We start from the raw sequence: 17,476 nt of genomic DNA, 5'->3' as shown, positions 1-17,476 counted from the left end.
ACAACTTTTGGACACCTCTTTGTTCCACCTCCTGTTTGACCCATGGTTTCAATCAATTCTGAAAAGCAAGCAATAATTCTTTCTCAATCACATATGAAACTTGGAGCATGGGTTCCTTGAACTCTCGAACATACTCCCCCACTGTGCCCCGTTGTGTTATCCCTTGCAACTTTGTCCGAGCTTCTTCCTCGAAAAATTCTGGGTAAAACTGTCCCTTCAATTCGCGTTGGAACTCTTGCCATGTCCCAATCTCACATTGCCTTTTATCTATGGTTCTGCCTCGCCACCATAAAAGCGTAATATCAGTAAGAAACATTGAAGCAGTGTTTGCGTTAACCGCATCATCCATGATGCCTTTGGCACGGAAGTAGTTTTTCATCCTCCACAAAAAATTATCCACATTGTATGTAGACATTGTCCCCACAAAGTCTTTTGGCTTTGGGACATCCTCGTTACTTAGTGCTGCATTTGTCACTCCTTTCCCCACTGCTGTTCGGCACAAGGCCAGCTCTTCCTCGAGCTCCTCTATTCTTGTGCTCAAAGCCCTCGTCGTGGCCATTATTTCCTTCTTCAAAGCCATCTTCATGGCCTCGAGAGCATTGTTTCTCTCCGTCAGTTTCTTCTTTTGGGAATTTAGCAACTCTTGCACGCTATCCCTTTGGGAAGTGAGACACAAGGTCACAAAGTCCCTGGACTGCTCCCTCAAGCCTTCAATGCTTTCCCCAAGCGCATTGTCTGACCCTTTTGCGTCCTCTATGGACTCCTCAAGTTTACCCACGCGTTACTCAACAGCCGACAACATCTCCCTCAAAGACTTTCTCGCCCACCTTTGTTCGAACTCTTCTTTCGACATCCCAACGTGCCTTCAAACCAATAACTCGGATATCACTTGGTTCAAACCAACAGCTCTGATACCACTTGTCACAGGGTTAGACCTTTCATCACGTGATCCGTGCAACCTTAGGCGATCCGTTCGTCCAAACTTGCCTAAGTCAGCCTTTACTCAGGTGAGGATTCCTTAAGAACTCTTCCAAGGTACCAAATTGAAGAGCGGAAGCGATTTATGCCAAAAGAAGAACAACAGAAACAACGAACGCAAAATGTTTGAGTAAATGTTCTCAATTCTCTTATTCACAAAGAATAATGAAACAATGAATGGAGTGAGTACAAATGAGGGGGAGGCTCTCTATTTATAGTTGAGCTCCCCCAAAACCGACAGTCAAGATACATTTACATCGACGGACGAGATTAATCATATCCCTTTATTTTAGAGATTTACAAAGTATGTCATATCAAATCTAATCTAATCTTTACAAGATATGATTCCCTCAATCTTCTAAGATTAGTTACCAAATTAGCCTAAGTTGCCATATCTTCATTATCGGGCCAATCAAGCTTCAATCTGACAGGCTTCTCCAACAGCTCTTTGAATCGGGCCAATTCTCATGGGCTAAATGATCCCCATTTAAACAATAGACCTCCATTGGATGCATTTGGCATGATGGTCACAGGCTTTGAACTGCAGCCCGCGACACTAGGAGTGAGTTCCTGAAAGGTGTGTCTAAGGGGTAATAGTATAACAATATCCAACATAAATATTATATAAAATACATTGGATTATAAATAAGGGTTAAACATGTCATTTGACTCTAAAAATACTTTTCTTAAATGCAAGAATTAAAAAAATACTTCTACATGTGAATTCAAAAGCACTTTCCAAAAAAAATATTTATTTAGTATTGTTTATGATTACAAAATCACTTTTTAACTCTAAAACATTAAACAATGAAAAACAAAGCTTTGTAGAATTTTCTATTTAGTTCTATAGAGATTTAAATACATGTGAAATGTTTTTTTTGCAAGATAAAATCACAAAACTTTATGTCAAAATAAACATCACTGTGATCAATCTCAAATATAACAATCTTAATATCATGGGAGAATGTATCTGGTGCTGGCCTTTATTATAAGGATTTAATTAAATTAGTACATTTATTATTAAATGAAATAATTTAGTTATTGTATTATTAAAATAATCAAAGAAAGTTAAATTTTAAAAGATTCAATATTTATCGTTTAAAAAATGTCATTTATTGTTTAATAAAATTATATTTTAAATGTTTTTTTATTATTTTGCAAATAAAATATTTTGTTTGGAGCTGAACTGTAAATGAAAAAACAATATTCATGTCATTTTTATGTTAATTTTATTCTATTTTGACTTTATTTGTTATTTTTAATAGTACAATAGTAGAGGAGCTAATTTGATCCAACATCTATAATAGAAGGACTTCTTAGATACTTTCACCTAATATATAATGTTACAAACTTCATTCACGCGATGTTTTTAGTGTTGCTTTTACTGGTGGCAAAAACTTTCTTATTCCACATAAAAATTTTCAATATTCGATAATTACATTATATCTCAATTACATTTAAAATTAAACTAGATCAGACACTTAAATAAGCAGCAAAGCTTACACAACTCGTATTTTCTTCATTCAAAGTAACTCAAACCCATAATCTTACTTAGGAGGCATGAATCTTCTTACTACTTAACAAACAAGTCTGTTTTATTTATATTTATCAAATAATCACATATTTATGGACCATAAACTAGACATAATAATTAGTATAAATTTTATTTTAAATATAAACATTATTCACTTATGATAATTATAAAATTGTTAAAATAAAAGCATTGCTAGTATAAAGTAACTGTATCTTTTCCGAAAGAAAATTTAAAACTACTTGTATATAATTTTTCATGTTGGTAAATAATTTATATTTAAAATTAATAGTTATCCTTTTTAATAATTGTTGTGACCAAAATTTTAATCTATTTTCTCTCCTAAAGAATGAAATGTACCTGCACTTATTGGTATAACATATTTATTATTACGAAATTTACTCCATTGATAATAAATGAAATAACGAATAATCTCCTCATGAGTTTTGGAAGAAATGGGGGAGGGGAAGCATGAACAAAGTTGTAAGTAAGCCTCAAAAGAAGAGCCCATTTGTTGGAGGTGGACAGTGGGTGGCACTGCCATTCCCTTCTTTTCACAACCCTTTTCTTAAGTTTCAGTAACCCCAATATCTAAAATTATTCCAACTTTTCTTTTCCCATTTTCAGTTTTGTTTTCTTTCCAGTATTTGATAATGTTGTTATTACTTTTTAGGGTTTTAGCTATCCTTTGAGTCTCTTAAAAGAAGAACCCACTGCACTTCTAAACACAATATTATACATACACTCCTCACGCATGCAGCATTTAAACTTTTCATGATCTCTATATCCTTCTTCTTTTTCTTTTAACTTATCATACTAGAAATGATAATGGAATGTTTAAGGTTTTATTTCTTATTTTATTCCATTTTTTTCCTCTTCGTTATTCTCATTATACTTGTATTAATTCAACATTAATTCAATTAAAAATTTACTAAAATATTTCTTTATACATAAAATCGATTATGAATTTGTAACGCGGTAAATTTTGAATATTTATTCAATTTTATCATTTCAATCCATGTATTATTTAGTATTTATATGAAACACATTGTAGATATACTGAAATATTATATAATATATTATATCCAAATCAGTTTGAGTAAACTAAATGCATATTGAGATAGTGTATGAATAATAAACAAATTTAGACAATGAATAAATTAAATGAATTGAGGTTGATATTAATGTTAAAACTTAGAATCGTAAAACTCTTATGTAAATTTAAAACTATAAATCATGATTTGTCATGTCAAAACATTAAGAACAAAATTATATGAGGAAGCGTACCTGAATCCATTATTGAAAATTGCCCAAAAAGTTTTGATCTTCTAAAAAAATAGTTTTTCTCTTTGTATAACTCTCTGATGAGGATGTAAAAGAAATACGAGAGATATTGGGGACCACTGCCTCTTTTAAATAACTGATTATTAAATCAGTTTTGGGCATTTATAATTTGGCCTCTCATCAGATTATAAATACTACTTATGGTATCTACACATTATTTCCATGACACTTGAATACCTATGATACTGATAACATAATTGATCACTTAATTTTATATTCCACCTTGTAATAACATTATACATACAATAATTGAGGGTTTTAATCCAACTATTAATATTTAAAAAATATGGGATCTTGCACCAATAAGCATTATCAAATGTAAAAGGAAAGGAGTCTCTTATAATTGAAGTGGGATTAATATAAAATTGGCATATATTTTTGTAGGTTCCTAGCCAATCAATTCTCTTCTTTTTCAACGAATCTTTTTGGTATAAGGATGAAGAATATCAAAGTTATAATAAATAATTATTATTGGTATTATTACTACCTCAATTTTATCTTTAATTAATCATTACCACTCTGAATATAATTACACATATAACCTAACAAACAACACAATTTCATTTCACATCTCAATATTTTTCTCTTATAATCTATACCATCAGGCACTAAGATATTATCAAATAATCAAACTTTTAAAACAAAAACCATGTCTTAAAAAAATTATATAGGTAATTTAATTTATTTATAAATAATAATAAAAATTCATTTCCTAGAGGTTTGAGCTTAGGTTCATAAAATTCTAAAATATCAATCTTTCCTCCACACAACCAAAATCTAATTAACAATTATTTTTCCATTTTATTACTTTTATCAGCAATTTAAAAACAAAAACCATTGCTTCACTATTTTCATATTATTTTTATTGTATCTATACTCTTATTTAAGTCAAAATAGAGTTGCAATAAGTCAATCAAACATTAATTTAGTCATAAAATTATAAAATAACTAATTTTTTATATTATATATTAAAAGGGTTATATAAGTAATTTAATTTATTCTAAAAATAAAAAATAAAAAAATCACTTTTTAATCATTTGAACTTGGGTACATAAAGATATAATATCTAATTAATATTTTTTACATATTTATTATTTTCAAATAAAATAAAATCATTGCTTAAATACTTTTTATATTTTTTGGGTGCAATAAATACTTTTTTATTATTCATTATTATATATTATAATAAAAGTATTTGCTGAATTTGGTATTACAAGTCAAGTTGGCACAAATTCAATTAGAGAAATTATTTAAGTCTATTTTATAAGGCTTTAACTACCACTCCATAAAAATTAAGACATTAAATTACTTTTATGTTTTATTTTTTTAATTTTTTAATTTTTTAACTGAATTTAATTTATAATACCAACTTAATTAATGTTTTTTTAAATAATATTATTAAGAGAAAATATTTAGGACACTGTTAGTGAAGTTTTTAGACTCTACAAGCAGGATTAATAGATGAAAAAGTGTCCTATAAAAGTATAGTAAAATATTAAAAAAGAAGACACATGGTAATTGGTTAAAATTGCTTGTGAAATAAAATAAAAAAGTACATCATCAATATACCAAATACTAACTTTATTATTAATAGGAACCCTGAGCAGTAATAATACAAAGACATGGCATATACTTAAATGATAAATAAATCACTAAAAAGTACTAATGCACAAATATCATGTCTACATAATAACCTTAAAAAGAGAAGAACAAATTAACAGTAACTATAACACCAGAATAATTCAGAAACAAATCATAGATGCATCAACTTGATCAAATTGCTGAAATTTACATCCTAACCTTACTATTATTAAATCAAACTGACGATGAACACCAATCAATAAAGAAAAAACTATCAAAAGCCCCAAGAGACCCATCGCATCAATGATGCACAAAAGGCCATGTTAGATACAATGTAAAAATGTGTATGAACAGAAAGATAAACTATAGTGTGATTCTTTAATCAATATTTCCTTATTTCTTGAATGAACATATTGATGAAGTTTATATATTCATATGAGAATAACTGCTCCTAACCAACTACTTAACAGATTTGATAACAGACTAACAATCTTAACAATCTTTATACTATTGTTTAACATTCACCTAGCTTCTCAATGGGTAGGACCCGAAGTAAGCTTCGAAAACGAGTAAACAAAGAGACAAATAATGGTTTAGTAAGAATATCGACAATTTGATCACAGGCTGGCACTTCACCGACAACGAGAGACCCATTAGCCACATTTTTACGGACAAAGAACAAGTCAAGTTCAACATGTTTGAATTTGGAGTGTAAGACTAGATTAGCTGTAACAGCGACCGCACTTGAATTATCACACCAAACTATAGGAAGATCAGCAAAACTGATTTGTAACCCTGTTAACAGAGAGACTAACCACGCAATATCACTAGAAGCTACAGTTAGACTTCTATACTCAGCCTCTGCCGTGGACCGAGACACAACTTGTTGTTTCTTAGAACACCACGAAACAGGTGTATGACCAAAGTAGACACAAAATCTTATAGTAGACTGACGATCATCAAAATCAAGAACCCAGTTAGCATCAGCATATCCAACCAAAGATAGTCTGTCGGATCGTCAAAAAACCAGCCCATGAGTGATAGTACCATGTAAATATCTTAAGATACGTTTTAAGGCTATCAAATGAACCATAGTAAGGGCATGCATGAATTGACAGACATGATTTACAGTATAGTCAATATCTGGTCAAGTTAGAACCACATACTGAAGAGCATCAGTTAGACTTCTGTATTCAGTAGGATCAACAAGCCGATCATCGTCATCTTTAGACAAAGTCGATGAATTAACCATTGGCGTATGAACACTCTTTGCATTAGCCAGAGAAATCCTGTCAAGAAGGTCTTAAATGTATTTGCGCTGGCATAAATGAAGACTACCAGCGGAGGACTTACTGACCTCAATCCCTAAAAAATAATGAAGCTCACCCATATCCTTTAGAAAGAACTTGTTATGTAGTTGCTAAAAAAATAGTTTACTTCATCAGTCGAACTGCCAATAATAACAATATCATCCACATATACCAAGATATAAACAGTGGATGTGGTTGAAACTTTAACAAAAAAGGAGGCATCAGCTTTAGATAAAACAAAACTAGTAGAGATAATAAATTGTTTCAATGTTTCAAACCAGGCATAGGGAGCTTGCCGTAATCCGTACAAAGCCTTCGTCAGACGACACACCAATGGCTTACCATTTGGTCCATATTGAACATATCCTGGAGGCTATTGCATGAACACTTCATCAGTCAGGTCTCTATTTAAAAAGGTATTATTTACATCGACTTGGCGAAGTTTCCAACCATTAGACATAGCAACAGATAAAATGATTCGGATAGTAGCAGGTTTGACCACTGGGCTAAACGTTTCTTTGAAGTCACACCCAGGAACCTGAGAACACCCATTTGTTACCAATCATGCTTTTTGACGACTAATCGACCCATTAAGATTCTTCTTGATTTTGAAAAGTCATTTACACCCAATTACTTTCCGACCAAGAGGTAGAGAAACCAGCTCCCAAGTAGAGTTGGCCATTAAAGCATCAAATTTAGCTTGAACTGCGAATTTCTATTCAGTATGAGCAAGAGCTTCCTCAACAGATCAAGGCTCAAAATCTACAACGCCGACTGATAAAGCTTTAGGCTTAAAAATTCCTGCCTTAGACCGAGTAACCATAGCATGAGTATTTATTGCAAGAAGAGAAGGAATAATTAGAGACACATTGGATTGACCGACCGGACTAGTTTCTGTAGACGAACTGGAAAGACAATGCTCCCTTATATTATTCCCACATTCAGTTAGTAAATCAACTGAGACGGACTCACTAGGATGACACATATCTGGTAACTCAACAAATCAGTTAGAATTAAAACTTGGATCAAGAGGTAAAAGTACAGTTGGTGATGGGACAGTGGTGCTGTTGGGTTTTACAGTAGACTGAATAGAAGAGGTCCGAACAATAAGAACATATGTGGGAGAACGGGAAGAGGACTGAACAGTGGCTAGGGCAGATGAATGAAACAGAAATCGATATTCATCAAACACAACATGACGAGAAACAACAACCTTACCCTCTGGTGTGAGACAATGATAACCTTTATATTGAGAGCTATACCCCAGAAACGTACATGGCTGTGAGTAAAAATCCAGTTTGTGTGATACAAAAATACGTAAATACGAAAAGCAATAATAACCAAACACCCTTAAATGATCATAAGTAGGCTCATGACCATAAAGATTCTGATACGGAGACTGACCTTTCAAAAATGAAGTGGGCAATCGATTAATAAGATGCACAGCACAGTAGAATGCATAACCCCAATAATTTATAGGTAGGTTAGCCTGGGCTAAAAGTGTAAGATCAGTCTCCACAATGTGTTTGTGTTTGCGTTCAGCAACACCATTTTGTTCTGAAGTATGAGGCCAGGAAAAACGATAAAAAATCCCATGGCTAGCTAGAACGGAAGCAACAGCACGAAACTCACTACCCCAATCACTTTGAAATTTCTTAATAGTCTTCCCAAATTGAGTGCTGACCATATTCTGAAACTGAAGAAAACATTCAACTGCTTGAGATTTACGTTTAATCAGATAAACCCAAGTAAATTGACTACACATGTCAATAAACGAAACATAATACAGATTACCCCTACAGTCAACAAAAGCTGGTCCCCACAAATCAGAGACAACCAATTCAAATAATTCCATATATTCAGTAGTAGAGTGTGAAAAGGGCAATTTATGTGATTTTCTTTTCTGACAGACAACACAAACATTATCAAGATAATTCTTATTTGAAACAATCTGACACTTGTTAAGTACAAGTTTAACAATCGCAGAAGAAGGATGACCAAGTCTTTTATGCCACAGTGAAAATACATCATCATTATCCAAACGGTAATCTTGAACTCTAGTGTTGTTAATAGAGGGTATTGGATCAGAAAAGACAGATGAACCAGCCGAAAATTGATAAAGACCATCATGAATTTAGCCCCGCAGTAAAATTTCCTGTGTTTGGATGTCCTTTACAACACAATAAGAAGGGTGAAATTAAAAAAAAAACATTGTTGTCAATAGCAAATTGAGAAACAGACATAAGATTTTTCCAGATACTTGGCACGCACAAAACATTAGAAAGATGTAATAACTTCTTCTTTGTCGGTAGAACAGTATTCCCAATAGACGAAATTTTAGTAGGAGCTCCATTTCCCATTAAAATGGAAGAAGTACCTATATATGGAGTGGAGGCATTTAAATCAGACGCATTCTGACATACATGATGAGTGTCCCCTGAATTTGGACACCATGATAAGGTTACTATCGGTACAAGAACATATGAGTTAGTATTATCAAAGTTGGAAACATACTGTGTGGCATCCAAAAAATCAGACGCATGAAAATTAGGGATTCGGGGTAGCCCAACACATTGTGAAAAATCAAAATCAAATACACGGGCTCGTGGTTTAGTCCACAATGAAACTTCAAGAGCATTATTTTGTATAGAGCCTTCAAGATCAACATAATTAGCATTAGGCCCAAGTGAACTGAGTCTAATTTTTTTACTAGCATTGACCTGTCCACTATTCGGCCCATTATTCTGCCCACTAACAAACCTAAGAGACTGACCTACATTCGGCCCAAAATGCTGCCCATTATTCTGTCCACTAACAAGCCCAAGAGACTGGCCTGTATTCGGCCCAAAATGTTGCCTATTATTCTGCCCAAGAAACTGGCTTGCATGACTCGGCCTGTATACCACAGCAGAAGGCCCAACACGTTGTGCACATCACTGGCCCAAAACATGCCCTACATCACTCTACATATCATGCCTACCATAAAATTCAGATGAGCCACCAGTAGACCCAAACCAAGCACCATTTGATCCACCAGCAAACCCAATTCCATAACTAGTTTCATTAGGGTAAAAATCTCTAGCTTGTGGCGGATAAAAATCCCGATTTTGAAAGTGTGGCCAGCCTCCCCAAAAATTATCATCAGATCCAGAATCATCAAACGAACTAGAACAACCAGAGAAGCCATCACCTTGTAGCCCCTGTCTATTATGCGCAGAAGAAGAAAATTACGCCGTGGTGGAAACATTCTAGCCATCGTAGGTGCGATTGAAACAATAGAAGCAACGCTGCTTCAAATGACCTAATCTATTATAGATTTGACACTACATTCGTGACCGAAATCTATGCCCTCGCGAACCTACTGTAGCACACCCTCCACGCACATCGCATGAAACGGAGTCAACCACTGCAGCAACCACAGACATTTCAACTAGATGGGCATGCATCGGAACCTCACGCGCCACTCGCATCTGTCGACTTTCAAACTCCATGAAAACGTCGACTAACCGATGAAAGCGAAGAGGCTCCGTTGAGAACGAGGCCAAGTTTAACACTGCGTCAAAATCCGATGAGAGGCTAGCCTTAACAGCTTTCACCTTTTTGGCTCCTAACACCATTGATCCAGAAGCTGCAAGTAATGCACAAATATTTTCTATTTTCGTAGTATACTGTTTTACAGTTAAATCACCCTTATTTGTAGAGTGAAGATCATGTTTAATACGGGAAACTTTCACACTAGTTGAAGCAGCGAAAAGACGATTGGCATTGCTCCATTTTTCACATGCAGATTTAGTAGATGTAAAGCATGATAAAAGAGATGAACTAATTGTAGAAAGGAGCCAAGAGGCTAACAACTTATCCTATTGATTAAACACAGACGCATCTGGATTTGGAGTGAGTGCACCTTCTGGAGACGCGACGAACTTAGGTGGAGCAGGCAACGTGCCCTCCAAGAATTCTTGCTGCTCATATCCCTTTATTATCAATTGGATATGTGGCTGCCATTAGACAAAATTTCCTTCCTCTAGCTTCACCGTGTCATGGCGAGGGAAGGATTGAACCAGGTGTGCGCTGGAAAATGATGGACTCGTATGATCAGTAGAGGTAGAATCGACTGATGGTGCCATAATGCGAAAGCGGAAGCACGTACCAGGACTAAGCGACTGATACCATATTAGATACTATGTAAAAATGTGTATGAACAAAAAGATAAACTATAGTGTAATTCTTTAATCAATATTTCCTTATTTCTTGAATGAACATATTGATGAAGTTTATATACTCATATGAGAATAATTGCTCCTAACCAACTACTTAACAGATTTGATAACAGACTAACAATCTTAACAATCTTTATACTATTGTTTAACAGGCCAAGTCTCAGATAACCTATTCTCCTCATCACCATTTCGAATCTACCACCATACTATGACCTATCATGATAGAGCCCTTCGAAAACAATTCCTAATAGATTTGGTGACACCCTTATATTAACAAATTTCATACATATGTTAGAGCATGAACAAAAATTAAAATTAAATAAAACCACATCTAATTTAAAAAAATTGACGGGACAAAACAAAAACAAAAAAACTACAAAAACGCGAACAAAATCACATTCGGACTGAAATTAAGAATAAAATAAACCTACGAAGAAAAAGATACTGAAAAAATCACGACCAGCAAACAGCCCGCAATTCCACGTGGCCACCAATGAAACAAAAAATTAGTTTTTTTTTCAATGAAAAATATACTTAGTTAAGATTTAAATATTATAAATATAAATTTAACAACATTATAACATAAAAAATAATATGACATGCATGTTATCAAATTTTAATTTTTCTTTGAAAGGCTAAATTTTTAATTGTTTTTAAATAATGAAAATCCGATAACGCGATGAATAATGCAAAAAACAGGAAGTAGCTTGCTCAACATTCCATATAAAGCTACCCCCACCATTTTCATTAAAATACTACCCCCAAAAAAAGGTTCATGTAACGCTCATGAATGGACAACTCTGGTTTCCTGTAATGAATGACAAATGCCTTATAAAATCCAACAGGGATTCCTTTCCATTATTTTCTCATTAAACCACTCTTCAAAATCCAAGTAAACCAACAGGGAGAAATACAGACATCAATGGGGTTTGGGTTAATGGGAAGACTGGCAAGTTCATGGCGGAAGATGGAAATGGCTGTCAATGATGCAGTTTCTAAGAGCATCGTCGGAAAGTATTTCAGGCTTGAAGCAAGGAAAACGTGTTTCACAACGGAACTACGAGCTGGAACTGCGACCTTTATGACCATGGCTTATATCATTGCTGTTAACGCCACCATCCTAGCGGATTCCGGTGGCACCTGCTCTCGGGCCGATTGCTCGGTTCCGGCGAACCAAACTGCCGCTTCACCAGATTGCATGTTCAAGCCTAATGCAGGTTATGAAAACTGTGTCTCGAAAACCAAGAGTGACCTTGTGGTGGCCACTGTTTTATCAGCCATGATCGGGTCGTTTGCAATGGGGATGTTGGCCAACTTACCTCTGGGTTTGGCTCCTGGTATGGGTCCTAACGCTTACTTGGCTTATAACTTAGTAGGGTACCATGGATCAGGATCCATGTCATATCAAACTGCATTAGCTGTAGTTTTAGTCGAAGCTTGTGCTTTCCTCGTAATTTCTGGTTTAGGGCTTCGATCAAAACTAGCCAGGCTCATACCTGACTCAGTCAGGCTCGCTTGTGCGGCCGGAATCGGCCTTTTCATTGCATTCGTGGGATTACAGATCCACCAGGGTGTAGGCCTGATCGGGCCTGATCCCTCGACCTTGGTCACTATCACCGCCTGCACCACCACAGACCCTCTTACAGGCGCTTGCATTGGGGGCAAGATGAAGAGCCCCACGTTTTGGTTAGCCATGGCGGGGTTTTTAATAACTTGTTATGGGTTAATGAAGGAAGTTAAAGGAAGTATGATCTATGGGATTCTGTTTACTACGTTAATTTCATGGATTAGAGGCACTGTTTTTACTTATTTCCCTGAAACCCCACTTGGCGACTCTAATTACAATTATTTCAAGAAAGTTGTTGATTTCCATAAGATCGAGTCCACCGCCGGGGTCATCAGTTTCAGCCACTTCAATTCCAGGGCGGTTTGGGTGGCTTTGGCAACGTTGTTATACGTTGATTTGCTTGCCACAACTGGTGTTCTATATACAATGGCCGAAATTGGTGGATTTGTGAATGATAATGGGGGATTTGAAGGAGAATATTTAGCATACATAGTTGATTCAAGCTCCACTATAGTCGGATCGGCGTTGGGAGTCTCTCCTGTCGCCACCTACGTAGAGTCATCAGCGGGGATGAAAGAAGGCGGTCGGACGGGATTAACGGCAGTAGTCATCGCAGCGTATTTCTTCTTTTCGTTGTTTTTCACACCTTTGTTGACCAGTGTTCCACCATGGGCGGTTGGGCCTTCACTGGTAATGGTTGGGGTGATGATGATGAAAGTGGTGAAAGACATAAAATGGGAAGACGTGAAAGAAGCAGTGCCAGCGTTTGTGACAATGGTGTTAATGCCATTAACTTACTCAATATTCAATGGGATTATTGGTGGAGTTGGGGTTCATGTTGCTCTTAGTTTATATGATTTAGGGTTGAGGTTGATTAAATGGTTGAACCAGATGAGAAAAATAGTGCGCAATGGACAAAATCAAGTCTCGGCTGGGGCAGAATCCATGGTTGAAATCATTTGAAGTGTTTTTTTTTTTCAATTATATATGGGGCAGAACTTTTCTTGTAAAAATGGATGGGGAAACTTTCAGTGATCCTATCATTTTTTCCAGGAAAATTGTTGTCACCGTATTTAAAATACTAGCCAGTGATTTAATGTAATATATTTTATCCATGGGAAAATTATGATATTCAGTTTCAGATGAGAAAAATATGGGCAATGGAAAAAACCAACATCACGTTTGGTTCGCTCTATTAGAATAGAGGCGTAATGGGATGGAGGCGTAATAGCAAATCAATTGTTTGGTTAGATGTAATGGAATAGAGGCGTAATAGTATTCTTGTGTTTGGTTGAATGGAATAGAGGTGTAATAGCATAATGGAAAAAACTAAAATGACTAGAATATCCTTAGCATAAATTTGTTTGGGTAAATGATTATTGTTATTGTTATTTAAATTTTAATAAGATTATTAATATCAATAATAAATAATTTAATCATATTTAAACATAAATATTATTAAATATATTATAATTAAAATATGTAATTTAATAAAATTCTTAATAATCAATATTCTTATATGAATTTACTCAAATCATAATATATGATACTATAAAATATAATTTAACATAATTATTATTAAATATATTTTAATTAAAATATATAATTTAATAAAATTCTTAATAATCAAAATTTTTATATGAATTTACTAAAATCATAATATATGATACTATAAAATATAATTTGAAATAATTAATATTAAATATATTTTAATTAAAATATATGATTTAATAAAATTTAAAATAATTATCACTAATAAAATTTCTTATATGAATTTGTATAATTTAAAATAATTATTATTAAATATAATTTAATAATAATATATAATTTCATAAAATTCGTGATAATAAATTTTCTTATATGAATTTATACAATTTAAAATAATTAATATTAAATATAATTTAATAATAAAATGTTCTTATATGAATTTACTAAAATCAAAATATAGCTTGAGAATTATATTCTGTATAAACATAATTAACTTATATTAAGAAAATGTTAGATGAAAATGAAATTCTACATCATAATCCATATGTTATATAGTTTTACAACATCAAAAAGTTTGAACATTGATTTTTAATGGTCAGAAAGAAATCTTCTGACACATTTCAATCGCGCAACAGAAGGTAAACTAAAGAAAACGATCATTTGAGTTGGATGATCTGAAATTTTACTCAAAGCTCGATACCGCTCATCGTCGGTTAAACCTTCAATTTCCCATAATGTTGAATATAAAATTGAAGATTTCTCTTGCATGATCTAGAATTCTTCTGACTTCTGCTGAACTACCACATCAGAGGCAATACTCCTACTGATTTGATCGCCAACGACCTTGATGTTTTCGGCTAATAAAGTGACAGCCTCATCAAATAAAGAAGACATATTATCACGAGCATCAAATTTCTTCTTTCTCTTGTTTGAAGATGAGGAACCCCTTGGTCTCTATCTCGTTGCGGCTCCGCAGCAGAAACATCCATGTCATCCAAAGAGACGTCAGCTTCGCAGTCATAGAATGAGTTTCTTTCTTCATCCATACCTGTAGTAGGTACACCCTCATCATTTATTTCTTCAAGAACATCAGCAGCTGTTTAAACATCTTTCCCAGTTGCTCGATCTCTTGCGTATATGGGAGTAAGCTGGTCGTAGTAAGGGAAAGCACGATGTCTGAATTGAGCAGCTTCTTTGTGACTCTAAAAAAATGAGGAAATCATATTAGTTATAAGTTTGGTAAAAATAAGATAATAAAGACTTGAAATAGTTCTTACCTTTAAATAGGAGTCCCAAACCGCATCTTCAGCAACAACGAGCTGCCTATGCTCGTCCCAACCAAAACCGCTATTGTTTTGGCCATTAAGCATGTCATAGACGATTGACCACTCCCTTTTTAGTAACCTAATCCTCGATTCAATATTAGGTTTCGCCTTCAACATTGCATTTGGTAAAACCTTTTGTAGCATTCTTTCCAACTCGTTTAAATAACCGGCTTTGAACCCGGTATCAGCATTAAATGTTCCAACATTGTGCAGGTCCACCATGCAGGAAACCAATGCTGCATCTTCTTCTGGAACCCATTTTCTTTTGGTTCCTCGAGAAGCTTGAGAAGAAGCATTTGATTCTGGAACACCTGACATAATTATCTTAAGAATAAAAAAAACAAATGATATTAATTACTATTTTAATATCATGAATCAAAAGGTGAACACTTTATAAAATTATAATTAAGTTCAATATCATGAATCAAAAGCTTCATACCACAAAAATTTTTAAATTATAACACATGCTGAATGAGAAGAAATTAAATTATAATTCAACAAGTTTAGTACAATACAAAAATCAATACAAAAGTTTCACAAACTAATTTCTAGATGCTTGCCATTCATCGAACATTTGGTTGGCTAGTTCGAATATTTGTGATATTCGGTTCATCGTCATCCACCACATTACTAGGTAATCCTTCTCCCACCTCCGCTTCAATGGGATCAATACTCATATGGGTTCGAATAAAATTATGGAGCAAACAACATGCAATAATAATTCTATTGTGCACCATTACAGGATAGAACAATGGACTCCTAAATATTCCCCATCTAAGTTTTAATAACCCAAAGCATCTTTCAATAACATTACGTGCTGAGGCATGTTTCATATTAAAAAACTCTTGCGGAGAACTTGGCTGATAACCGTGACACCACTCGTTCAAATGATATCGTTGTCCTCTAAAAGGTGCAAGAAATCCATCACAATTTGTGTATCCAGCATCAACTAGATAATAACCTATAAAATAATTTTTTTAAATGATTAATTCAGCACAAAAAGTTTGATCTTAATGAACAATATCAAAGTCCTCTAACTATCCACTTTACCATGAGGAACTTTTAGTCCATGTCTTCTACTAATGGCATCTCGAAGAACCCGTCCATCGGCAACTCGAAGAACCCGTCCATCGGCAACTGAACCTTCCCAACCAGGAAGAACATAAACAAATTGCATCTCAGGTGTACAAACACCTAGCATATTTGTTGCTATGTGACCTTTTCGCGTTCGATATCTAGGTTTATCAACTGTTGGAACCCTAATCTTGATGTGGGTTCCATCAAGAGCACCTAAGCAATTCTATATCACATGATATAAAACCTTGAGTTAGAATACTAATTTAAATCTAAATCAACTAAATGTTGTACAAGCTATATATAAAACTCAGTCCAATACCTTAAACCATTTCCACCTTGTGTCAGAAGAATCGGCTGTAATTGGCTCCGGCTTTTTAAATAACACATCTTGTAAGCATATGACAGCATTTAAAACACTATGAAATGCTCTGCTAACAGTTTCCCCGGACCTTCTAAAGTGATGCTTGATAACTCGATTTTTCAAGTGATGGGAGATGATATGTAAAAACATTGCTACTTGCTCATCAACAAGCATGTTTCTTGACGACTTCAATCCCCCTATCGATTCTAACATCTCACATAGTTTTAAAAAGGCAGTTCTATTCATTCTAACTTGTTCAATACAAGTCTCGTCACTAGCATATACAAGCCTTTTCACATAATCCCGTTTTGCATAAAAATCTAAGGTATAGGACCTAATCATTGGTCTATAAGTCTGTAGGCTAAGGCTGACACCCATTCTAAATAAGGACCAAATCGCAATTCTACAGATTTCTAACCATATTGTCAATGCAATACCAATTCTTTTACGCTTCACACTTTGTGCAATTAAAGGCAGGTGAGCCATTACTGCAACATATTAAAATTAGAACACACTATCAAAGAATTGAAGTTGCAATTACACATTATCAAATAAAAATAAAAAAATACAAATTTAGAACACATGAAGCAAAAACGTATATACTAAATGATATCGTTGCAACTTTAATTTCATTTCTTTATCAATCATAAAGCATGTATAATTGACCTAAAATTAATTGTTGGTATATGTGTAA

General features: G+C 34.1%; 1 protein-coding gene across 1 annotated transcript; it reads left to right on the top strand.

Moving 5' to 3' along the window:
• The first annotated feature begins 11,731 nt into the window (after window positions 1-11,731).
• Window positions 11,732-13,662, top strand: LOC121202866 (adenine/guanine permease AZG2). Its single transcript, XM_041090129.1, has one exon. It carries the CDS (start codon window positions 11,887-11,889, stop codon window positions 13,492-13,494), a length of 1,608 nt encoding a protein of 535 aa, XP_040946063.1. The 5' UTR covers window positions 11,732-11,886; the 3' UTR covers window positions 13,495-13,662.
• The last annotated feature ends 3,814 nt before the right edge of the window (window positions 13,663-17,476 follow it).

The sequence above is a fragment of the Gossypium hirsutum genome, chromosome D03 (genome assembly GCF_007990345.1).
Source record: "Gossypium hirsutum isolate 1008001.06 chromosome D03, Gossypium_hirsutum_v2.1, whole genome shotgun sequence".
NCBI lineage: Eukaryota > Viridiplantae > Streptophyta > Magnoliopsida > Malvales > Malvaceae > Gossypium > Gossypium hirsutum.
The sequence above is the reverse complement of the archived record's forward strand: the minus strand, read 5'-3'. Positions and strand labels throughout refer to the sequence as shown.